The sequence below is a fragment of the Jaculus jaculus genome, chromosome 13 (genome assembly GCF_020740685.1).
Source record: "Jaculus jaculus isolate mJacJac1 chromosome 13, mJacJac1.mat.Y.cur, whole genome shotgun sequence".
Taxonomy (NCBI): domain Eukaryota; kingdom Metazoa; phylum Chordata; class Mammalia; order Rodentia; family Dipodidae; genus Jaculus; species Jaculus jaculus.
In genome coordinates this window covers 9757519-9782722 of record NC_059114.1, presented here as the reverse complement: position 1 = coordinate 9782722, position 25204 = coordinate 9757519, and the positions used below count along the sequence as shown (strand labels likewise).

The 25204-nt window shown below is 57.0% G+C and overlaps 2 protein-coding genes across 2 annotated transcripts in view; one reads left to right on the top strand and one right to left on the bottom strand.

The window, feature by feature from the left end:
• The window catches only part of Zmat5 (zinc finger matrin-type 5), a 35065-nt gene extending 27829 nt beyond the window's left edge, over window positions 1-7236 (top strand). Inside the window, exons 5-6 of the mRNA XM_004664053.3 lie at window positions 2036-2147; window positions 6869-7236. Coding sequence (XP_004664110.1) covers window positions 2036-2147; window positions 6869-6998 — 242 coding nt within the window. The 3' untranslated portion in view covers window positions 6999-7236. The remainder of the gene's footprint in view (window positions 1-2035; window positions 2148-6868) is intronic.
• On the bottom strand, window positions 6405-17721 carry Cabp7 (calcium binding protein 7). Its single transcript, XM_004664051.2, has 5 exons — window positions 17595-17721; window positions 10564-10707; window positions 9215-9327; window positions 8794-8947; window positions 6405-8574 (listed from the first exon to the last, which is right to left on the bottom strand). The coding sequence occupies exons 1-5, from the start codon at window positions 17701-17703 to the stop codon at window positions 8447-8449; spliced, it is 648 nt and encodes a 215-aa protein (XP_004664108.1). The 5' UTR covers window positions 17704-17721; the 3' UTR covers window positions 6405-8446.
• Between the last annotated feature and the right edge of the window lie 7483 nt (window positions 17722-25204).

The window sequence follows — 25204 nt, the reverse complement described above, 5'->3', positions numbered from 1 at the left end:
CCAGGACCCAGAGCAAAACAAGAATGGGCAGTAGGAGGGGGCGGGAGGGGGGGGTTGCAGTGCCTGAGGCTAAGAAGCTGTTGTGTACCGCACCACCTCTCCCTCATTGCTGTACATTCCATGAGTAAGCCAAGGGCTGCCCAGGGTGGTGGAGGACTCCCTGAACCTCCAGTTGGGGGGAGGGGGTGTCAGGAGCAGAGCGTGTCTCCTGAAAGTGAAGTATGTGACATGCTCCCAGGAACCCTTAAAGTGCACTTAAGAGTCCCACTCAGCACCACGTGGATGCTTTACAAACCTCTGAGGACAAGGGAATGAAGAAAGTGTTGTATTGGGCATGGTGGTATAGACCTGTAACCCCAGCACTTGGGAGATAGAGGAGGAGAGTCAGGAAGCTCAAGGTCATTCTCAACCACACAGCCAATTCAAAGCCAGCCCGGGCTACATGAGACCTGTCATAAAACCGACCAGTCAATCAAATGAACAAAAGCACTTTCCCGGTCCTCAGGATCCTGGAAGCCTGGTGAGCTCAGCTTCCACAGAACCTGGCCTGTCTACTTTCAGAATTCACCACTCACCCAATCTCAGTTCAAGGAAGTTCCCACTCGGATGGCCTTCCCTGAGCCTCTGCAGCCTCTCGTTGAACAGATGGAGAAAACGAGCCAGGGCTTAGGCAGAAGGACCTTGTGGGAGCCGCAGAGCAAGTCAGAGGCAGAGACTGAGTCTCCTGGGACCACCACTCACTCTTCTCTGTTCAGTGGTCTCCAGGAGGCCAGCAACTGTCCGGGCAGCTGGGCCTCTCTCCTCAGCCCCCAGCGAGCCTACCCCCTCTGCCCAGTCAGCCCCTGCAGGCTCCATGCCCTGTACTGTGGCAGCAGGCCTGGCACTTACGTGGGCTTCCCAAGAGCTGTCCAAGGGTGGAAGCGAGGCCACTGGGTCAACACCAGCCATGGGCTCTCAGGGAATGGTTGGCTCACAGTGGGGAGAACACAGGCTTTGGGGCTGGAGCTGGAGACGATGTCTAGGCTCCGGAGCCGGAGGTGGGGTATGGCTCAGTGGGCGAGGCAGTTTGAACAGTTCTGGCTCTGCCACCTTTCCTGGAACCTTGGAATGTGTCTGGACCTTGGAGGTGGTATCCTGACCTCTCACACATGACTGTTGTAAAGATGAGTGAGATGGCACCTGGCCTGGCCTTGAGGGAGTGTGGGCCACTGGTTGGGTCTCGCTCTAGCCCAGGCCAACCTGGAATTTGCTATGTAGTCTCAGGGTGGCCTCGAACTCACAGCGATCCTCCTACCTCTGCCTCCTGAATGTTGGGGTTAAAGGTATGCACCACCTCGCCCGGCATGAGCAACAGTTTTATGAGATTTTTTTTTTTTTTTTTTTTTTGGTTTTTCAAGTTAGGGTCTCACTCTGGCTCAGGCTGACCTGGAATTCACTATGTAGTCTCAGGGTGGCCTCAAACTCTCGGCGATCCTCCTACCTCTGCCTCCCGAGTGCTGGGATTAAAGGCGTGCGCCACCACGCCCGGCTTTATGAGATATTATATAAGAAGAAAAACCAGGGAACTAAGGCTCATTACCTTGCTTGGGGTCAGAGCCCTGGCAGGTGCCAGAGCCGAGGTTCAAGCAACACCAGGGCCTCCAGCTGCTGCAAATGAACCCCAGACGCATGTGCCACTTTATGCATGTGGCTTGCATGGGTCCTGGGGAATCAAGCCTGGGTCCTTTAGCTTTGCAGGCAAGCGCCTTAACCACTAAGCTTCTCTCCAGCCCCAGCTCCCCAAATCAGTGATGTGCATTGGCAGAAAACAGAGTAAGGTGTTGAGTGCTGGCTCATGGAGCATCGAGGGACTTAAGAGGTAGTGGAACAAAGCTGGTGGCTCTGCTCCCGGCCTGCTGGCCTGCAACCCCTTAGAAGACTGCTGTAGCATCCTGGGACTTCTCCAGACCCCACCGCTCTCTGCTGCTTTGTGGGAGGGGGATTCAGACTGCCAGGGTTGTGCCTCTAACCCTCCCTTGTCTCCTTGCCCCCACAGAGGAGAGGCGGGCCAGAGAGTGGCCACTCGAGCCAGCCGAGCTTCCCGAGGGCCACCTGGAGGACTGGCTGGAGAAGAGAGCCAAGCGGCTGAGCTCAGCCCCAAGCAGCAGGTACCAGTCGCTGGGCCCCTCCCTGTCTCTAGGTACAGTGTCCCACCAGCCTGTCCTTTGAGGAAGCTGAGCCATCCCCATGAACTGCCCACGCCCAGGGGCCAGTCATGGGCCCATGACAGTGCTCCCCTAGGGGCGGAGCCCCACTGGAAGACCTTGAGTCTAGGCCCCCCCCCAGCCAGAGGATCTTGTGCTTGGGAAGGTCCCTGGTCCCTTCCTTTAGCGGCTCACCCCTTGTATTTTTTTTCACCCCCTTGTTAGACTGTTGTGGTTGAAGGGGAAGCTGGTGGACACAGGTTTGATTCGTTACCACTGAGTCTGTGGCTAGAGGGTGGGGCCTGAGCTGTGGCAGCCAAGCCAAGTCCTCTCCCAGCCCCGGACCTGCTACCCACTGTCCCCTCTGGGGCCCTGAAGAAGGGGAAATAGATACTCAGAGATGTGAGTTGCCCTTGGGGACACAAGAGGAAGTGCCTTTGGGGACACAGGAGGAAGAAATAGAACGAATTGTGCACGGGAAGGGGGGCCACTGTGTCCATAAGGACTCGGGGTGCTCTGAAATGGACAGGAGCCTGACAGCTCTTACACAGGGAACATTCCGGGCCAGGGGATCTTGAGGTACAGTGTGCTGTCCCAGGACCTCCCTTTGCAGGGGCATGTTGCAGCCCCCACTTGACATCATCAGGTAGAGACACAGAGACAGACAGATGCTGCAGTCCAGCGACATCACAACCAAAACGAAGGCCAGGCTCCCTGGTTCTCCCAGCACATTAGAGCAGAGAAGAAAGAGAGGCTCAGGGGTGATGGCCATGTGTGACTGTTCGGGCTGCCCCATCCTGGGCCTGCTCACTCCTCTGTCTTGCAGTGGGTTCTCAGACCCCTGGTGCCCGTGCTGTGGTCGCAGGGGACAGTGGCCTGGCTGTGCTGAGCGAGTCTATAGTGTGAGCACTCCTTTGGGGGTTCTTTTAGAGGGTGACAATTGAACCTCTTGCCCCAGGAAAAAGAGATTTAAGTATTTTTTATACTATCTTTGTGTTTTTTTCTTTATTTTAAACCTGTGCTGTGTCTGTATCCTATCTTAAAAACATATAAACAGGTATGGATCAAGCAGTGTGGCATCCCTGCCTCCTAGATCCATTTGGAAGGATGTAACTGTAGCTATGTGGGTACCCCTCTTTGGAGCTAATCATCAACCAGGTATCCAGGCCCTACACCCCGGGCTCTTTCAGCTGTTAGAGGGTTAAGGCTGGGTAGGGCCCACTAGATCACTAGATAGCTCATTTTCCTCTACTCATCCCTCTTTATTTATTTATTTTATTATTTTTTTTTTAATTTTTATTTATTTGAGAGCGACAGACACAGAGAGAAAGACAGATAGAGGGAGAGAGAGAGAGAATGGGCGCGCCAGGGCTTCCAGCCTCTACAAACGAACTCCAGACACGTGCGCCCCCTTGTGCATCTGGCTAACGTGGGACCTGGGGAACCAGGCCTCGAACCGGGGTCCTTAGGCTTCACAGGCAAGCGCTTAACCACTAAGCCATCTCTCCAGGCCTTTATTTTATTTTTTATTTTCAAGGTAGGGTCTCCCTCTAGCTCAAGCTGTCCTGGATTTCACTCAGTATTTTCAGGGTGGCCTCAAACTCACAGCAGTCCTCCTACCTCTGCCTCCGGAGTGCTGGGGTTAAAGGGGTGCATCAGCACAGCCAGATTAAATTTTTGCTTACCTGTTTGCATGTGGCGGGGGTGTGCCGGAGTCTCTTACCACCGAAAACGAGTACATATCCTGCCCGCTGTGTGCGGCTGGGGGATTGAACCCATTGCCACTCTTGCCTCAGACTTCCTCCGTGCTCCCCTGCGGGGTAGGAGGGGAAGGGGGGGGGTGTCTCTTTAAGACTTGGCCCTGATTCTGTTCCACTCCTAGCCAGCTTGATCCTCTGTGTCTGCATTCCTGGATTTGCACTGGAGGGGGGAGGGGGGAGTTAAGCTCAGGGCTGGGCTGTTCCATACCCAGGCTAGAGGAGTTATGGAGGAGCAGTAATCACCCATGCACCCTTCATTCATCCTGGCTCTCCTCCATGCCCCTAAGAGCACCTCTCACTTCCCTTTGTGTCCCCTCGGCTCCTACTTGATACAACAGCCCCAACCAGTTTCTGAAACCCACCCTGGCCTCAGCTCTGCCCTGTGGAAACCCCCCTAGGTGCCCTCCCCTTGGGAGGGCCCATTCTCCAAACCCACAGGTCTGAGGATGCCAAAGCTTCCTGCCTCTCCCACTGACCAGGGTTAGTCCCAGCAGACGCCACCTTCTCATTGCTTCACACGGCAAAGCCCCGTTCCTCCCACAAGCCTGAGACGTTGGTCCCGAAGATGGCGGTTGTATGAGGATGCACTCGGGAGGGCAGGGAGCCAGGCTCCGATGACCATTCTCTGGATGTTAGCACTTGGTGGGGACTGGACTGGGGACCTCACATAGGTTCTCTTCTCTCAGCATGTGTGCTCTTTGTCTCTCTTGGGGGTCACAGATGGCCTCTTGGCCCACCCAAGGTCACCCAGACCTGTAAGTGAGCAGTGACCCCCCCCGCCCCCCGTGAGCAAGCCAACCTTCCTTGTAAGAGTGAGGGCATGGATGGAGGCATAGCCTGTTGGCACTTGCTCACCCCTCAGCCCTGACTCCAAGGGACAGGTCAAGAACGGACAGCAGCCGCCTCAGGAGAGAGCGGGCAGCCCGAGACCTCCTCGGACGGACGCCCAGACTAATCCCTGGCTGCCCGGCCGAGCTGTCCCCGCCTCCCCTTGTTGGCTCTTCTGATTGTGCTGTTTATCCCCCTTAATCTCCCAAGTACCCCTCTCTGGGCACAGCGCTCTGTTGTGCCCATCCGTTTCCGCAAGACGATTTCCTTTTGCTAGGACCAGGGCTGGGGAGGTGCCAGGGCACCGCCGCTGCCCTTGTGCACAGGGCAAGCAGGCCACGGGAATCCTCGTGCTCCTGCGCCCGGCCTGCTCTGTGCGGGGCTGCAGGAGCGAGTTCCAGGGCTGATGTGTCTGGAGCCCTGGCCGGGTACCTCTGTCGGTGAGGAACACACCCTATCGGGGGTCTCAGGGCAGGCAGGGACACAGGCTGAGCTGGTTGTTAGAGGAAGGGCCTGAGGCTCAGGAGCAGGGAATCCCCAGGATCGCTGCTGTCTGGGGAGACCCACCATTACTGTGGCCCCATTGGGAGCCCCAGCTTGCCAGGCAGCTGGGGCACTCCTTTCCAGTAACTGTGGAGCCTCCCCCACACTCGGCCTTCTCTGTGGCTGGTGGAGTTTATGAAGTCTCCCCAGCACCATAAATCATGTCAGCACCTTCCAGTAGGCAGCACGCCACTGTGCAGGGGCACCCCGTCTTCTCCCAGCGGCGCCCTGGAGGCTGTGCCAAGTCCTGTGCTCGGTGCAACTCTGTGCAGCGTTCTGAGTAGCAGGCTGGATGGCTGTTGCCCATTCTCTCTCTCTGCCTCTTTCTCTCTCTGTTGCTCTCAAATAAATAAATAAAAATGAACCAAAAATAAATAATTTTTTTTTAAAAAAAGGGATCAGGGACTGTTGCTCTCCTTTTCCCGGAGGCTGGGAGACAGGGGTACTGAAATGTGTAGAGTGCACTGACGGTCACAAGGACATAATGACCAACCCTTTGCATATCAGTCACCTTATCTGCAAAATGGGGTCAGCGTGAGGATCCTGCAGGCCATTGTGTATGCTCTAGAACAGTGCCCGATGAGAACTCAGCAGTCACGGGGGGCCACCCGGTGCCAGGCCTGGGGTACGTGCGTAGTCCTACCCATGGCCTCCACCTCCCCAGGTTGCCTCTAAGTGCTTTGCAACCTGGGATGGCACTGCTGTCCTGGGACAACAGGCAGGTGGAGCCCACGTCTGTGGGGTCTGGATGGACGGGTGGGAGGGTAGGGGAAATGGCCTCTGGGCTATTCTGGGCCTCCGGCACCTTCCTTAGGAAAGGGTGCCCCAGGGTGGGCACTGCAGATGCCTTTTTGAGGATGGCACTTCAAATAAGCCCTGAGTTCTTTGTGGGGGGGGTTGGCTGGAGGGGAGGTAAGTTGTAAGGAGAGTGAGTAGCATGAGAAATGAGGCTTTTAAAAAAATTAGATTTTTTTTTTCCAATTTCAAAGGCTTGCATGCTTGTAAAACTTCTGAAAAGTATAAAGTTAAAAAAAAAACAAAACCACCCATAACCCCACCACTCAGATAGAACCACTGTTAACATTTTGCTATGACTTCCAGGGTTTTTATGCATTTATATATGTTATATATCTTTAAACAAAAATAGTATCATGCTATATACATTATTTTATAAGCTGCTTTTTCTCCTTACTCACATAATATGTCTTTCCTCATCAGTGCATACAGGTTTGCCTTCATTTTTACACAGGCTGCATAGCATTCTCTGCTGCGGACGTGCATGTGTGTTTAATCAGTCCCCCACAGGTGGACACTAAGATGATTTCCGTTTTGCCCAAGGCCATTCTTGTAGCTCAGTCCCTGCCTACAACCCACCTTTTCCTTGGGCTGAGTTCCTAGAGGGGAGGTTACTGGCTCTAAGGATCTGCATATTTTCAAGGCTCTGCTTCCAGAAGGATCGTGCAGGTGGCCAACACTCCCCACCACCAGAGCGATGGGAGGGTAAGCTGGGTCCGGATGGTGGCTTACTCTAATGCTCTTTCTCCTTTTCTCTAGGACCGAACCCATCAGAGCCACTGTCTTCCAGTACCCTGTGGGCTGGCCACCAGCACAGGAGCTGCCCCCCTCTCTGCGGGCACCCCCACCTGGAGGGTGGCCCCTGCAGCCCAGAGTCCAGTGGGGCTGAGCCCCTCTCTCCCACCGGACTCCCGGCCAGTCAGCTATCCCACCAGTCACAGTAGAGACAGCTGCTCAGCTTACAGATGGCCAGCCCCCTCCTGCTGTCCCCTGGAGCCCTCAAGACTGTGGACCCAGCCTCCCCTCCTGATCCACCCACCCACCACCTCACGGCATGTCTTTAGAAGACGGATGAGACAACGTCCAGATGTTTATAAAGAAACTGTCCTCATGGTGGTTTGGCCACACTCTTGCTGGCACGCTCTTGTTCTTTCTGTCCTCTGGTTATGGTCAGGGGTCAGGTGGGCTAGGATGAGACAAGATCCCCTCCAGGGTGATCTGTGCCTACAGCTCTTCCCTGGGAATCAGTGGAGGCTCAGCCTGGCTGGCATGAGGTGCATCCATGTGACTGTGGCCCAGGAAGTAAGTGTCCGTGGGCTGGGGAGAGGTGCCCAAGGATTCCATTGGCTGTCCCAGTCCCTGCAGAGCTGCAGCCCCACATGTGCCCATGCTAAGCCGGTGCCAAGTGTGGGGGCAACATACACGAAGCCAGGAAAGGAAACAGATCCCTAGCCTTGAGGGTGCAGAGCAGTGGGGGCCCAGGAGTGCCGTCTTTGGGGTGGGCAGAGTGGCCTACATATCTCTTAGCAGTGTGGGGTTGTGTCAACTCCTCAGTCCAGGACCTCTCAACATTCCCCCCTAAGGAAGCACCCTGGCTGGCAGATCACAGGCCACAGGGGCTTCTCTTCTGACCTTAAATGAGCTGCATTTCTAGGCTCTGTGCTGGAGGGGTGACACAGCCCTTGGTTGCTGGATCTAAAGGTGGGGCCTCAGAGTCACCTCCAGGGCCAGGTCCTCCATAAGCTCCTGCCCTTACTAAAAACCCCTGTAGGAGGAGAATCTGAGGCCAGACTGCAGGCCACCTGTGAAGTGGGCACAAGGATGGGCCCCAACAAGTGCTTGGAGGAAAGCTGGGTTTGGATCTGAGGAAGGTCAGAGGAAGGGGACATGGAACCTCTGGCCCTTCTGCCCTTGCCGAGAGCTCTAGGCTGTGTGCACCGGGCTATTGCCCTCTCTGGACATAGACTGCCTCTCCTGCCTAAGGGGCCGTAGTAGCAACTGGACCCCAAGGGCTCCTGTACAAATTCCTCCTTCCCCAGGAGCCCCTGGGCAGTGGGAAGTTAGCGCTAAGTACAAGGCCAGTTGGGAACACAGGCAGGGGGGTATGGCGACTAGGGACTGTCCTCAGCGCCACCACCAGCTCCTCCACAGCCGCATCACAGCTCCATGCGAGGCCTGTGTGGGGCGAGGCGTGGCGTGGTCAGATGTCCAGGCCCTGAGGTGCCCACTGGTGTCAGCCCAGGGAGCCAGCTGGGTGGTGAGGAGAGGGCTACAGGTGGTGGTAGGCGTCCAGTGGGCCTGGGCACCACGTGCTCCAGGTGGGCACCCAGGTGGTGCCTACTTCATGCCGCTGCGCAGCACCTGGTTGGCTGCAATGAGCATGACGCTGATGATGAAGGCGATTGCGAAGGCGCAGATGAGGCTCTTGCGCACGCACGTCTGGCGGATCTGCTGGTTGGAGCAGGCTGTGGCCGGCCCGCCGGGAGCACCGAGAAAACACAGGGGGACAAGATAGCAGAGAGACGGAGTCAGACATCTGCACATGCGCTCGGCTTGGAAGGCCCTGACACGAGGCTGGGGACAAGCGAGGTGCCACACACCACCACCACCCACGCAAACCCCTGCTACGTCCCCCTACTGAGCGGCGGGGGCCACCCCACAGAATCGCGAGGCCAGCCACTCACTCTCCACATCCACGGGACACTCCTCGGCCGTGCCCAGGTGGCTCTCTTCTTCTGTCATGATGATGTTCTCAATGTCCTTCATGGACAGATGCTCGCAGAAGGTGTCATAGAGCAGACGCTTCAGCTCGTCCACTGTCAGCTTCTGCATGTCACACTTGGGAGTGGCAAGGGGGACAGTGTTCCTGGCCATCTCCCCACCACAGTCCCCAGCACCCTGTATAGTCACACAAGCCCAGGGACAGGCCTCCAGATTCTGAAGGACTGGAACCACTTAGTCTCTCCCAGGGAGCCCAGAGCTCCAGGAGGCAAGACATCCAGTGGGCACCCGTCGTCACTTTGCAGTGTGGACCCAGCCACTTGTCCCCATGGCACCTCCACATTGTGCAAAGCCCAGAGTCCCAACCAACTAGCCAGGGCATACCTTCCAGAAAACCGTGTCAAAGTCCGTGCCATGGAACTTCTCTGGGATCCCTGACGTGGAAAGCTTGGGTCCCAAGAGGGTCACAAATTCCTCAAAGTCCACCTGCCCATCACCTAGAGTGGACATTGGACCAATGAGTGGATCAGGCTGAAATAGACTGACTCTGCAGCCCAGGGCCCAAAGGCTTACCATGAGACCTGTGCGATTTCAAGGGCACCTAACATGCCAGATCGGTGTTGTGTGATGTAATGGTTCTCTCTGGGGACAGTGGAGGTAAAGAGGAGCAAATGGTCTCTTGGCTATGGAAAACCCAGTTCTCTCAGAACCCTCCACGGCTCCCCAGCACCCTGCTACTGATCTACCATACAGATAAGAACAGAGGGTCCAAAGGGGCAAACTGCCCTGTGTGCTCTCCAGAAGGGGAGGAGAAAAGGCCACATGTGAGATGAAGCAAAAGAGACTTCATATTAAGAAGTTTTCAGCCAGGCATGGTGGTGTACACCTTAATCCCTGCACTTGGGAGGCAGAGGTAGAAGGATTGCCATGAGTTCAAGGACACCTTGTGACTACATAATGAGTTCCAGGTCAGCCTGGGCTAGAACAAGAGCCTACCTCAAAAAACAAAACGCACACACACAAAAGTAGATACTATTTGCAGCCAGGCATGGGGGTGCATGCCTTTAACTCCAGCGCTTGGGAGGCAGAGGTAGGAGAAGCGCTGTGAGTTCAAGGCCACTCTGAGAATATAGAGTGAATTCCAGGTCAGCTTGAGCTACAGTGAGACTCTACCTTGAAAAAATAAAAATTTTCCTTAACAAAATATCAGGTGGCAAGTACAGCCACTGTAATGACTCTGGGTGATGGGAACTGGGATATCTAATTATATCCTCTCTACTTTTCCAAACTTCAAAGTTTCCAGACTTCTGGGGCTGGAGAGATAGATGGCTTTACAATTAAGGCACTTGCCTGCGAAGCCTAAACACCCAGGTTCAATTCCCCAGGACCCACGTAAGCCAGATGCACTAGGTGGCACATGCATCTGGAGTTTGTTTGCAGTGTCTAGAGGCCCTGGTGCACCTATTCTCTATCTGCCTCTTTCTCTCAAATATATGTATTTTTTAAATTCTCAGATCACAAAGTAGGAAGAGCAGTTTTTGAACCCCCCCCCCACATGTGACTAGGGTTACCACACCTTCTCTGGCCACAATTCTCTAGGTCAAGAAACAGTAGACCTAGAAGGTTCCAAGATGGGGAGCTAGAGACCTGGCATGGGCTCCGTCTCTGCAGTTTGGGGTCCGGGGCTCAGATGACAGACGGGAGATGACATGCTGAAGCCAGGTGGTGCTCACCATCCATGTCCAGTCGCTGGATGATCACCTCCAACTCCACCTCGTTGGGCATGTAGCCCAGGGAGCGCATGGCCGTGCCCAGCTCCTGCTTTGAGATGAAGCCGTTGCCATCACGGTCGAATACCTTGAAGGCCTCACGGATCTCTGTGGGGGAGCACAGCAGACTGAGAACGCATCCCTGTCCCCAACAACCCCTTGTTGGGAGCCCTGGGATCTGAGAGGCCCACCCAGAGCCTATAGAGCCAGCGAGAGCCAGCCAAAGGGTGGCCGGCCGCAGGATATTCATTCTCAGAGAAGGCAGGACAGGCTCCACGAAGTTGAGAGCCTCTGCTGGTGTGCTCATGACGACCCCGTGTGGTGAGAGCGAGCAGGATGCTGAGCTTACTGGCCAGGGGTAGCTGGCTGCTGAACGGTTGGCTCCTGGCCCATCATCCCGGCCCCCGGCCCTTTCCAACTGTGCTGCCTCTCGGCTCAGGCCTGTTAACATCAAGAAGTGCTTGCTTGTGGCAGCCATGTGACTCAGCGAATGGACCGACAGCTGAATTCAGCAGGCCTGCTAATTCGGGGGAAGACAGGTGAATAGGTCCGCAAAGCCCAGGCCCCTTGTGTCGCATGGGCGTGTGTGCTGGGCAGGGGCGGGATAGTCACCTTCCTTATACTACAGAGAGGAAGACTGAGGACCTGGGAGAGACTGGTGGGGGAACAGGAAGCGCTCAGCTGGGACCAAGCCACAGTCTTATCTACCGCAAAATGGGAGGAATGTGTGAGGACAACGAAGGCTGCTGGGAAGTGTTGAGGGGGCTCCTAGCATCTCACCTCTGCCCCACCTTTTCTCTGCTACTGTCCCTTCATTATCACAGCCCCACCAAGGCCCTAAAGAGCCTTGGGGGGGGGACAGACTTCAGCCCATTACAGCCAAGTCCTTGGGAGCTCCTTAGTCACTTGACATCCTCTGGCCTTTACCTAAATTGTTCCCTTGAGGAATTTCACTAAGAATAGGCAGGGCCGAGCCAAGCCGTGTGTGTGAGTGTGTGTGTGTGAGACACACGAGATGTCCCGTGTTAGTACAGGTACACAGAGGTCAAGCGACAAGCCTGACTCAGTGGGGCTTCAGGTACTGCTTTAGATTACACTATTACAGGCCTTGCCTTTAAGGGGGTCTGTGACTCCTGAGGCTGCCAATGAGACCCTACACTTTGAGGTTACTCCCTGGCCTTGGGGGTCTTGGGGAGTTCAAGCCAGCCTGTTGGCTCTATCCTCGTGGTGTGTTCACGGGAGGCTTGGATGTCACAGCAGTGCTACAGGCCAAGACAAAGATCTTTCTGCCCCAGAGTTGGCAGACAAAGCCTAGGGTCTGTTCTCATCAGGGGCTCCAGGGCCAGGAGAAGCACTGGACTTCAAGGTCTGGGCTGGACATAGAGCACTGTGCGAGCCCTGGACTCAGGGAAGTCCAGGCCAAGTCTTCATGTAGCATTTTCCTGGGCCTTCCAGACGGCCATGTGTTCCCTCTGCCTGGAAGAGTGTAACTGGGGGGGCCCTGGCAGCTGTAGGTGCTACTTTGGGGATTCTGGTTGCCTGGGAGTGTCTCGACAGAAATGCAAGGGTGTATACACACACACACACACACACACACACACACACACACACACACAGCTTTCTCACCAGTGCTGTTCCTTTCCAGCCCCGCCATGGGTTCTGGCCACTCTAGATGTTTGGGACCCTCTCAAACTTCAGGGGCACAAAGACTGCTTTGCACACGTGGCTTCTTTTGCCTGCAAGGCTCTTTGTGTCCCCACAGCAAAGCTGGCCGTAGTCCAGCTTCCCAGCTCGGTTGGCTCCACCTCTCTCGTGTCCTCCCTGCCCATGTCTGACCTTGGCTTTCCTCTGGTCTCCCCCCAGACATGCTCTGGATTGTGAACTACAAGGGGCCAGGAGTGTTGGGTGTGCCTTATTCACGGCTGGTCTCATCGTCTGAAGCATAAACATTTGCTGAATGAATGGCGAAAGGGCTGAATGACTGGTGTGGGAGCCCACCCAGTGGAATGCCAGGCAAAGGTGGGAGCAGAGGTTCGTATCCCACCCCACATGTGTGGCTATACGCTGAGCCCAAGTGCTTCCTTTTGCTCAGCACCCAGGAAGACTGCTTCTCCCCAAGGGCATCCCAGCCATGGTGGGATGTTCAAATGTGGAAGCATCCTCACCTCTCATAGGGTGTGAGTGGGCTCTGTCCAGATACTCCCTTGCCTTGCCAATGTCCAATGTCTACCCACAGAAGACAGAGATGGAGGTGAAGGTAGGTGGGCCATCTTGGGTCTCTGGCCCAAGGGCTTGTTTGAGGGGCACCTGAGGTCAGAAATTATGTCCCTCTAAATCCTAGGCTTAGGCTGGAGAGATGGTTTAGCAGTTAAGCACTTGCCTGTGAAGCCTAAGGACCCCGGCTCTAGGCTCGACTCCCCAGGACCCACGTTAGCCAGATGCACAAGGGGGCGCACGCGTCTGGAGTTCATTTACAGTGGCTGGAGGCCCTGGCGTGCCCATTCTCTCTATACATCTGCCTCTTTCTCTCTCTCTGTCACTCTCAAATAATAAAAATAAACAAAAAAAATCATTTAAAAAAATAAATAAATCCTAGGCTCATCTGGAAGTGCTGAAGGTGAGGTGGCTAAGTCCTGGACACACAGCAGGGGTTACAGTGACAGCTGCTCCCTCCAGGTCATTGCCTGATGTCCAAGCTATAATTTACACCTTGGTGGGGTTCAGGGTGGCTCCCCAGTTCCAGGGCTGCCTCAATTCCCTTCCCCGAGGAAACATGCCAAGAAAGGGGAGAGACAGCTGTGGGCAGGTGAATCTTGGGGTATGTGGATTCCAAGGAATTCATGTGGGCCTCCCAGTCATTTCTCAGGCAGAGCTAACCTCCCAGGGCCACTAGGTGAACCTATAGCTTCCCACCTCCAGATCCATGCATTCCTGAACTCACCCCTCCCAGCATACCCAGCTCACACCAGGGTCTAGAAGCCCTGCCCCAGCCTACCTGCCAACAGAGACCCAGTTCAGACACCACTCTCTTGGACAGAGAGGCGCCCTGACATCACAGAGACTGAGGTCCCAGCCCGGTCAATCCTGCCTCTGGTGGCCTTGGGCAGGACTTTGCTTACCTGTACAACGGGATTTGCTGCAATGGTTAAGCAAGAACATCCAAAGGTGCCAACTATTTGGCAGAATCCAAAAGAGACGGATGCCAGGCTGGCGTATCTGCTGGCTGGGGTCAGGACCCAAGGTCTGGACTTGGATTCTGGCTCTGCTGCTCAGTGGCCAAGTGACCTGAGCAAGGCACAGCCTTGGGAGCCTTGGCTGTGACATAGGATGAGACTCCTGGTCCATGGCCAGGGCCTCTGCTGGGGGCTTCGTGAGTGGAGAGGCTGTAAGGCCTCTGTCGCTGTGTGCCATCATCAACTACAGCTGGGTGCGTTCCCCGAAAGCCTAGCTCCTTTCCTGCCCTGTAAGGTCAGGGGAAGCCTGCTGTGCTCATCTTGGCATGAGGATGTCTGGCCAGGGAATGACCTGGCAGGGCCTCCAGGTTTCCAGGCTGACATTGTAGCCTAACATCCCCAGTCCCCTCCCCAGCTTGCGGAGCTTCGTCAGGGCCCAAGTCTCCAGCAGGCCTCAAAGGACGCCAGCATTGTCAGAGAGCTGAGTCCAAGGCGGGAGGGGGAAGTGGGGACAGGACATGGGATGGAGGTCAGTGCAAGGGGCTGTGGCCATCCTCTGCAGTGGCTGTCACTCTCCGCGGCATTGGCCCTGCGCCCCAACTCTCCAGTCTCCCTGAAATTTTGGCCTGCACAGAGATGGCTGCTGGGTTTAGGAAGGAGACTCCCCGGCCATCTCCAACTCCAAAACACCCCTGATTAGGCCACTCTGACAGCTCCACTGTTTGTCCGGGCAGGCCACGTGTCTGCACCAGAGCCCCATCCTGGTGGCTACCTGCCTTTCCCCTCTCTGGCCAGACACCCTTGTTCCTGTCCTCACATGTTAGGACCCACCACCATCTCCAGACCAGCTTTAGTCCCCACGAGGCACTGCCTAGATGTGTTAGAGGGAGGGTGCATCCCAGCCATGGTGAGGTGTTCAAAGGAATGTGGAAGCACCCTTGTCTCTCGTAGGGGCTGGGTGGGCTCTATCCATACACTCTCCCACCTTGCCAACATCCATCTACGAGTCCCCAGGTTTCTCTCCCAAACCCAGACCTGGCCTCCAGCTTGCCCTCCTGACCCAGCACCCCAAATCCCCTGCAGTCCTGCCTCATACATAGACCCTACACACTCCAGGCTTGGGCCCCACTGCCTGGCAATGCCACCTCTCCATTTTTTTTTTTTTTTTACTGATGGGGGATACCAAAGTTCAGAGAGGCAAATGATTACTAAAGATCACTTCATGAGCCAAAGCTGCAGAGACTTGAACCCAGTACCAAGTGGCTCTCCTCATCTCAACCTTGTGCTCCCCATCTCCCTACCTGGTTCTCCTCTCCACACAGACTGACAGCCCCCCGCATTCTGCGGCACACAGACAACTACTATCTGCATCATTTCATCCCAAGCCGCCTGGCTCCCCTACCCTGCATATGTGGCTCCCTCGCTGATCTTCCCAGCAAAAGGCCTGGGGCAGGAACATTAATGGATACTGGAAAGGCCAAGGGGACAGAGGAGATATCTGTGCCAAGGACAGCCACTCTTTGTACCCAACCCTGGCATTCAAAAAAACCACTGCAAGAGCCTGGAGCCTGTGGAAGACCTTTAAGATTTCTGCCGGGCAATGGTGGCACACGACTTTAATCCCAGCACTTGGGAGGCAGAGGTAGGAGGATCACCGAGAGTTCGAGGCCAGCCTGAGACTATATGGTGAATTCCAAGTCAGCCTGGGATAGAGCGAGACCCTACATCAAAAAAAAAAAAAAAAAGAAATCAGCAGCCAAGTAGGGAGGTTAGTCCTGGAGGACTTCCTGTTCTTGCCTGTAATGTCCACAGGCATCTCCTGGCTCCCTGGGCTCCACTTGCCATCCCAAAGCCAGCCTGGTCCTTGTACCTAGGCCTCTCCCCTGGCCCAGGAGAAGAGGATGAGAGAGAAGCAGGAAGTGTGTTTGGTACGATGGTGACTAAGGGCCCTGGGCTCCTGCCAGCACGTCTGCTGAGCAGCCCAAGGGGGAGCCTGAGGCCTCTTTGCCCCTACACTGCCCACCCATGCCAGTCTATCTCAGCTTCTCCCTCTCCAGAGTGTGCACTAGAGGACCAGGGAAAGCCAGGAGAGGAGACCTGCAGCTGGGACGCCAGGGTCAGGATGGGGTTACTGGGAGCAAGGAGGAAGCCTGGGGTTGCCCCATCTCTAAGATAAGACGAAAAGGATGTTAAGGAGCTGTTGAAAGGGAGCCTGGCTGGAGGTCTGTAGTGGCCCGGGGCAAGAGGAGATGCCGCGAGAAGAACTCTACCTCTTCCCGGCCCTCTCATGTTGCATCATGGTCCCTTTTCTTTTGACTCTGAACCCCCAGCTTGGCTCCAGACAGGGCCGGACCTGAGCTTTGGGGGTGAACGCTAAGGTCAAGTCATACATTCCTCCCTCTGTCCTGCTTGCTTTGGGGCCCTGTCTGCGGCTCACCCCTGCACCTGAGGGTTTGTGGGTGGGAGGTGGTTAAGAAGCAGATGGCTGGTGGCCTTTGGCGCAGCGACCATGGTGGCCTTCCCATTCCACAGCCGAACTCCCCCAAGATCTGTCCCAGCCCAGGTCTGGAACGAGAAAGGGCTTCCGTGTGGCTTACTGTGGACTTTCACCATCACCTCTGCCTGCCGTGGTCCCTCCATTGCACTATGGTCCCCCAGGACCCCCCAGGGCTGAGACCTCTCTCCTCCAGGGACTTAGAGACAGGCTCATTCTCTGGGTGACCGCAGCCCCTCCCCCAACACCAGACAAGCAGATCCTAAGAACCCAAGACTTCCATCAACCAAAGGCCCCCAACTCCACTCCTGCGGGGTGGGGGGGGGTGGCTAAGGAGACCTAGGGGAGGGGGATCTTGAGGCCCTCTCCACGGCGCATCAGAGAAAGCTGGAGAGAACCCAGGGGGTGGGGGTAGGTGGTCTCACTGCTTCCCAGGACACTCAGCCCGAGGACCCCGGCCCTGCCACCCTGCTCTGATATCGCCTAGCCAGCTGCTTGAGGTCTCTATTACTGAGACACACACAGACCAGGGTCGGGGCTACGTTTGGGTTCCTGTTTTTCCCTTCCAGGCTTGGCTATCTGAGCCACCCAATCCGGCCACTTGTTGTCGCCACCATCTCCCGGCCGCCCTGGCGGCGGCGGGCGCGCGGGGCTGGGGGTCCCCCCAGCAATCCTGCAGGGAAGGAACTATGGACCACAGGGAGGGATAGGGGCAGCCCTCCACCCCCACCCTCGGCAACCGGACAAGGAGGACAGGACAGTGGCCCTCTCCCCTTCTCCTGGCCGCCCGAGGAGACTGGATTTTGAAAGCGACACGAGCGGAATGTCAATGCGAGTGCAGAGCCACGGGGCGGGCGCCGCGGAGGGGATCAAGGATGCGAGCGCTCCCGGGGGGCCGAGTGGGTTCGAGGATGGGGGCGATGGGGGCACGGACACCAGCTCGGACCACCACCCCACCCCAAACCCCAGCCGGTCGCGTTGCCGCACCGTCACCGCGGGCTGCGCAGCCCGGGTGACCCCGCTGCAGGGGGTCCCCCGCAAGTTTCCGCAGCGCCGAGGGTCACGCGGGCACTGGAGTATGTGTGGGTGGGTGGGGGGTGGTCTGCGCTTTTGTCCCTGCGTCTGGGCGACCCGGGGTGCCCGAGCGGTCCAGCGTCCCCGCGCACTTGCGGGCTCGGAGCCGCCGCGCACCCCCTGCGGCCGGCCGCCCCCCAGCACCCCATGCCCGCCGCGCGCCCCTCGCCAGCCCCGCGCTTCACCTGGGCGCACAGGTAGGAAGAGGTGGAGAGGGGCCGGCGACCGTGGGGTGGGGGGGAACACACACTCACCCTCCAGCTCGTCCTCAGGGATGTCCACGGGGCGCTGCTCCGACAGCAGGTTGGGTACGGTGTAGATGCCCCGGTACATCAACGCCGCCGTCACCGGGTGGAACGGCATCTTGGAGGCTCCGCGCCCGGCCGCCCGCCGCAAACTTTGAGGCCGGGGCTCATGGACCGCCGGCGGCCCCGGGGGCGGCTGGAGCGCGCGGCTGCGGAGGGCGGCGGCGGCGAGGCAGGGGGATGCCCCTCCGTGGGCGGCAGGAGGAAGAGGAGGAGGAGGAGGTGGTGTGGGTCCCGGGCAGTCCTAGCGCCCCCGCGCCCCGGGTCGCCGGGCCATGCTGTCCGCTCCCTCCCTCGTCGGGCTTCGGCTCGCCGGCCCCGGGGGGGAGGGCGGGAGGGAGGGAAGGCCCACCTCCCGCCCCCCGCAGGGGGAAGCGCCCGCTCGGGCCTCGGCTCCGCTCCGCTCCGGCCGCTGCGCCCGCTCCTCGCCGCCCCGCGCGCTCCGCGCTGCCCGCCTTGCCCCGCTCGCTCGCCGGCGCCGCCGCCGCCCGCGCGCTGCTCGCTCGCTCTGTGCCGCGCTCGCGGCGCTCCCGCCTCCCCCGCCCCGCCGCCCGCCCCCTCCGGGCTCCCCCCACCCCCACCCCCAACACCACCACCACTGCGCCCCTTCCCGGTCGTCGTCGCCGCCAGCCCGCCCTCCGGGGCTCCTTTTCCTTCCCTTCCTTCCAGACTCCTCTGTCCCTTCGCTTCTGGCTCACATCCCTGTCTGTCCCTGCGTTTGCAGCCCACGGGACCCAGGGTGGGGTGGGGGTGGGGAACTTCTTTGTACCCCTTGACCCACCTCTCCCTTCTTCCCTCCCCCTTACACACACACACACACACACACACACGCACGCACGCACGCACGCACGCACACACAGCAGGAGTGGATCACTGAGCACCAGAGACCCCCCCCCAATAAAAAAAGGTGAGGCTACCCTAGGCTAAGGAGGGGGGAGGTTCCTTAAAACCAAAAAATCGCCATGCTGATGCCAAAGGAAGCTCGAAGGTGGGGAAACTGAGGCTAAGAAAAGGACGTTAGCCAAGGTCATGGGACAGGAGCAGCAGGCAGGAGCTAAGGGCAGGTCTGGAGGAGGCTGCGCTGGCCTGTGGCATAGACAGACTGCCTTGGCCTCCCACAGCAGGATCTGGGGGAGGACCCTTCCCCAGGCCGGGCCCGACCTGTCTCATGGCCCCAGGAGCAGGAGGGACAGAGATGCGTGGCCCAGAGCCTGGGGAGGGGGGCCGCCGAGGAGTCTGGTGTGAGGGCCTGTGAGTGTCACTCAGGGCTACAGGTTAGCTCTGCTGGCCGTGGAGGACTTCCTCGGCTTCCCAGCAAGCGCGCGGTGGGGGCGGGGGGCAAGTGTTTGGGAGGGAGTCGCATCTGCGTGCATTTTTCTCTCATCCACGAGGCTGACTGTGTACGTGCGTTTTCAAGTTCACATGCAGATGGCTGAATGTCTGAAGTGTGTGCCAAGGTTGGTGAGCTGGCAGGGGAACCACGCTGAAGCCTGGAGACAGGTGTGCGGGCCCTCGGGCGAGGAGTGGCGTGGGCGTATGGTCCCAGATGAGCACTTACAGTTACGTTGGGGGTGGGGGGCGATAGTGACCTTCCCGTCTGGGCTGGTCTCAGCTGGCCTCGGTCCTATTCCTAAACCACCCCCTGTCCCCTTGGGTCCAATCAGCCAAAGGCCCCAGCAGGAAGGCTGATTGCCACGGCCCTGCCCAGCCCTGCCCTTCTCAAGCTGATTACATTTTTTTTTTTCCTGCTTGTTTCTGCTTTCGTCGCTGATTAATCATAGCCTTGTCTTGGGGCCTGGAGAGAAGGGGGCTCGGTGGGAAACACCGACCGCAGACACCCTGGGCAGAGCCGGAGCACTTGGACACTGCTCTGCAGAGAGCACCTAGCAGCAGCTGAAACCTGTAGAGAAGGCAGCAAAGACCCCAGCTGTCACCTGGATATCTGTCCCCACTCTACCACTGCCTGTCTCCTCGGGATCCGCAGCTCTTGTCCACCTGCTGGATGTCTGGCGCTCATTTGGGGTTTCTCATGGAGCAGAGGCATGAAGGAGGAGGAACCCGCCTTTGACCCAGGCAGACTCTGGGGCTTGTATCTATCACCCCTTTAACCATGGGACTTCAGCGGTGTCTCATAACCTCCCAGCGCTTCACTTTCCCCATGTATGAGGTGAAAGTGCAATGCCACCTATCAGGCAGAGGTGAAAATGAGCTGATTTAACATGAAAGGTGCCTGACAGCGTCTCTTGTCTCTTGGGAGTTTCCCATTAGCAAGAAAATCTGCCCATGGGAATATGAATTAATAACCATTAGAGTGTCGAGTATTGATTGATTGAGAGGGTGAGCGGCTTGCTCGGCTGCAATTGGGCCGAGGGAGAGAGGGCTGGATCCTGCTGAGAGCTGGAAACACACCACCCAGAGCTTTCCTACGAGGCTGTTGTAGGGTGCTAGGGTGCGTTGGTGCTTGCCTGGTGAAGGGGGCAGCTCCTATTTCATTCCTTCAAGCCCCTGGCTTTGCTACCCATGCGGAGCACTTTCGAAAGAACGGGCTGACGTAGTCTCTGAAGGAATCTACCTAGCACAGGTCGAATGGGTGCCGCCAGCATCACCAGGCCTTGTGAATTTGTGCTGAAGGAAGGTGCAGGCGTCCGTGGTGACAGGGGCCTTGACCTTGGCCTTGTTTTGTACCCAAGGGGAAAGTGTTTCTGGTTTTGTGACCCCAGAATACTCCGTGGGGCAGGCTCCCACCAGGCCAAAATGGCAGGACTCGCTGGTGGCACTTTCAGCATCATGTTGCCCTCCCCACACCCCGCCACTGTTGGGGTCTTGTCTAGCCCCCATCTCCTAGTGACTCAGGCTGTTCCCTGTTTACTCCTCTACTGAAAAGCCACAGCCCATGACGCTGGCTGTCTACCCAGCCGACTGCTGTCAACACCATGTTCCCTCATGCCATGAGCTAAATCCACTCTCCCTTCTGTTAGCTAGGGACGTAGGACACACCTGGGCTGTGCGTGTGACCTGCTGTGTCCCTCCCCTCTCTGCCCCTCCAGTGTTCGCAGGCCAGGACGTGCCTGCTGATGGAGCTCAGGGGACCAAGTTGCGCTATCAAGCTGTGTGATGCAGAGCTGGGGCTGGAGGGCAAGGCGGAGGCTCCCCCCGGGTCAGGCTCTGGGATTTGCTGACCTCTCTCTGCTCATCCAGGCTCTGTGGGAACCTGGCTGCCTCCGGGAACCTCAGTTGGGCTCCAGGCTGCTCTGATGTATGTGATGTTCACTGGGCAGCCCCCCCCCCACACACCCGGGTGCCAGACCCTGTGTGCTGAGCCAGCACTGAGAATGTGAAGAGTTAGGTTGGGCATGGCGGCCCATACCCTGGGGAGGCACAGGTAGGAGGATTGCTGAGAGTTTGAGGCCAGCCTGAAGCCACATAGTGAATTCCAGGTCAGCCTGGGCTAAAGGGAGACACTACCTTGGCGGGGGAGGGGGGGAAACGGGATGTGAGGAGCTAGCTATTCCCAGAGGGAGAGTCGCAGGGCTGAAAGAGTAGCAGAGGCGCAGCTCTGCTGTCTGCCAAGGAGCCAGGGGGCACAGCTCTTTCTTTTTATTTATTTATTTATTTATTTGAGAGCGACAGACACAGAGAGAAGGACAGATAGAGGGAGAGAGAGAGAATGGGCGCGCCAGGGCTTCCAGCCTCTGCAAACGAACTCCAGACGCGTGCGCCCCCTTGTGCATCTGGCTAACGTGGGACCTGGGGAACGGAGCCTCGAACCGGGGTCCTTAGGCTTCACAAGCCTAAGGCAAGCGCTTAACCGCTAAGCCATCTCTCCAGCCCGCACAGCTCTTTCAGAGGGACATGGAGGCAGGACTTGAAAAGTCTCTCGCTCATGGGGCACATGGGATAGGAGACTGGTACAATGAGCAATCATAGCTCTCTGCAAGGAGAAGGCAGAGATCACTGGTGACTTGTCTGAGTCTCAGCCTACTTGTCTGTTAAATGGGAACACATCTAGCTGCAGAGTGAACAGTAAGATTTGCATGTCAAGTGTCTAGAACAGGGAATGTGGGGGCTCTTGTGACAAGTCCTGGGTAGTCCGGGGTGGAGTTCGCAAATACAAGGTTCTCTCTTAGCTCTAGAGGGCAGAGTCTGAATGTGTCCCCCGGGTCACTCATACGTGGCTCAGAGCTGGGCTGCGCTCAGAAGGTTGAACTATCCAATGAATGGATGGGAGAGTGAATGAACGAAGGTCGCTCACCCACCCGCCCTCCGGCGTGACAGCCCCGTTCCCTCCTCTGCACATCGCGGGAGCAGATGGTGTGATTGCACAGTGTGAATTATGTCTGTCGCTCCCCCATCTGGGGAAGGTGGTACTGCCATTCCACTGTGCTCCCTGGGTTCCCACGGGGAGATGTGTGGGCCTCAGACCTTCCTGAGAGGGGTCCATGGTCCTTGAAGGGGGCTGGAGAGTGGGGAGAAGATGATCTGCTAAAACCTGCAAGTTAGAGTTTCCCCAAGTGGCAGGGAGACAAAAGGAGAGAAACAGAGGATTGCCGAGCGCAGAGCCCTTCCTCTGAAGGGCAGAATAGTTCTCAGGTTCCTCCCTCTAGACACCACTCCTCTCTTCCCAGCACCCCTGCCTAGACGGCGCCTCTTGCCACCCATATTCAGCACCAGGGAGAGCTCCTGGCGGAGCCCAGGCCCAGCAGGTAGGAGTCTACCCAGACAATGCGCGGCTACCCAGACAATGCGGCGAACATTTTGACTAGACGGAGAAGTTCAGTGTGGAGGGAGAGTAAGTACCAAGTTCAAGGTCATGCCTGAACCATTGACCACATACCTGCTCGAGCCAAGGAGCCTGCCAGGAGAGAAGGTGCAGGTTGATGGGCATGTACAGGTGGTGGGAATGGGGTGTCTAGGGACAGCACAGGCACTGGCCTCTGCTCCTTGGCTAGAGAACAATATTGTTCCAAGAACTCGCTGGGGACAGTGTCTGGAGGTGAATAAAATATTCATTGTCCGGGCAAACTCACACAGTCACTTGATGAATAATGGAATTTATAGACTTGCAGATGCAGGCTGGGCCAGGAGAGGGTGCAGTCCGGAACCTAGGGGCCCCGCCTGCTCTGATCACTGCCCTAAGCTGGCCACCCCCTCTGAGCCCTGAGGTCCAGCTTCTGAAGGTGATGGGTGCAGACAAGAGGGTCAGGAATAGTTCACCTGAGCAAACTTGGGTGAAGGAGACAGACCCTTAAGTTTATTGCTTCTTGGGGAGCAAATTGGTGATGGAAAAAGAGCCCTGGAGGGAGAGTCCAGGGTTATTGTGAAAAAATGTCACCATAGGCTGTCACCAGCTCCGTGCCTTGATAGTGGCACTTGTCTTGGCCTCAGTTTTCTGTCTTGTGAAATGGGCTGGCACTGCCATCGCACAGCCTTCTGCAAGGATCTACTGAGGAGATAAAGGCAAAATGGTACCCAGTGCCGCCGTCCCTGACTCTGAACCTTTGCTTCCTCTCTGGCTCCCAGAATCCCTTGAGCCTAGGACTGGTCTCCCCTGGCTGCTCTGTGGTCACCAGAGGGAGGACAGTTCTTAACCTCACCATAGAAACCTCACTTACCAGACACACATCTGGGCGTGAAGCCTCTTTCCCCCAGAGACTCTACTTGAGCTGCACCGGACTGGATTAGGGCAACTTTAAAATCTCTGTGATAGCCTCCAGGAGGCAGCTAGGGTTAGAACAAATGCACCAGAGAAAGGGGGTCAGTGGGGGAAACTGAGGCTTGGCAGAGGTAGGGGAGTTTGGAAATGTCCTTGCCTGAAAAAAAAAAAGGGGAGCCAGGCGTGGTGGGTTCGAGGCCATTCTGAGACTATACAGTGAATTCCAGGACAGCCTGGGCTAGAGTGATACCCTACGCTGAAAATCAAAAAGAAAAAAGCCCAAAGAGTAGACTGCTCAGTGGTTAATGTGCTTGCCTTCAACGCCTAAGGGCCTGGGTTCAATTCCCCAGTACTTACCTAAAGCCTGATGCGCAAAGTGGCGCATGTATTTGGCGTTCGTTTCAGTGGCTAGAAGCTCTGGTGTGCCCATTCTCTTTCTCTCCCCTCTCTCCTTGCAAATAAATAAAGTATTTAAAGAAAACAGCAGCAGAGGCCCCTGTCCTGTCCCTGGTGCCTCTACCTCACAACCCCCAGGCCTCAGTCTTTTCCTCTATGAGGTGGGAGTACCCAGGACCTCACACAGTGGGGAGAGGTGCCATGATGTTGCTGGCCTGGCACTTGCTCCAGGCCCACATCCTGAGTGACAGCTGTGGCAGCTGGCGGGAAGCGAGGCACGAGGAAGCTCCTCAGTCTCTTGCCTCTGACAAAATGTTCAACTGCCTGAGGTGGCCACTCTTCTCCAGAAGACCCCCATCGCCGGTCAGGTCAGGCATCACATCCCGGGGCGGTGGACAGGGGAAGTGACCTCTCCTAGCCGGGGACCCTGCGGTCCTCTGCCAGATGTCTGTGTGACACTGGGCAAGTGTGCTGAGACGTAGAGACCTGGGAGGCGGCGTCTGTGCCCTCACGCAGTGTAACCTGCTCCCAGTGAGAACACAGTGGAGCCTTTGGAGCAAGCCGGGGGGCTCTGAGAGTTTGCGATCCCCTTCCCAGGGAGCGAGGACACCTGTTTCTCAGGGAGAACAGACAGTAAGATCTGGAGGAACTGAGCCTGGGATCTAGAACAGCACACATGTCTCAGTGGCATCTGTTGATGCCAGGGACCTCGGGAGGACTTGTCACCATGTGTCTGGGAGCATCCTATTTCAAGGTAGGGTCTCACTCTAGCTCAGGCTGACCTGGAATTCACTATGTAGTCTCAGGCTGGCCTCGAACCCACAGCGATCCTCCTACCTCTGCCTCCCGAGATTAAAGGCGTGTGCCACCACGCCCAGCTTGTTTTGTTTATATGTTGTTTTGGTTTGGTTTTTTCAAGACAGGGTCTCACTCTTGCCCAGGCTGACCTGGAATTCACTATGAAGCCTCAGGGTAGCCTCCAATTCACGGTGATCCTCCTTTCTCTGACGCCCGAGTGCTGGGATGAAAGGTGTGCGCCACCACGCCCAGCTGGAGAATCCTATCTGGATACCACCAAAGATAGGAAGCTGAGCCCCAAAGGGCTGGACCCTGGATTCCGCCTCTGTGTTCAAAGCTCTCTCGTGCTTTGCGACACCTGTTTCTCCTGGGAAAGAGACAATGCTAAGGTGTGGCCACTCATGAGTGGCAACTTCCCTTTAGACTGGGGGACATCTGTGGCTCTTTGAGCCTGTGGGCAGAGAATGGTGTGGGCACAAAGAGAGCAAGGGGGTTTGGGGGAGCAGACAGTGGGGCAGCCTCTGAAATGAGCACCCGGACTCTTGCTCCAGGACCCTGGGACTGAAATTAGCCTGACATTGACATCAGGACATAGAAGGGAAGGATTTTGTCTGTGGGGAGTGAGGGAGATGGAGCCCCTCAGGCCAGACTGCCACCAGTTCTGTGGGGCGCTAGGCTATAATCCTTCAGAGTCTTTGATATTGGGGCATGG

What these genes read in the sequence shown, in the direction of transcription:
- Cabp7 (XM_004664051.2), bottom strand. Translation starts at nt 17,703, where the DNA reads ATGCCGTTCCACCCGGTGACGGCGGCGTTGATGTACCGGGGCATCTAC. An exon ending in CCAGCGACTGGACATGGATG is followed by an intron (nt 9,328 to 10,563) that starts GTGAGCACCACC and finishes TGTCCACTCTAG; the next exon opens with GTGATGGGCAGGTGGACTTT. An exon ending in GTGTCCCGTGGATGTGGAGA is followed by an intron (nt 8,575 to 8,793) that starts GTGAGTGGCTGG and finishes GGCCGGCCACAG; the next exon opens with CCTGCTCCAACCAGCAGATC.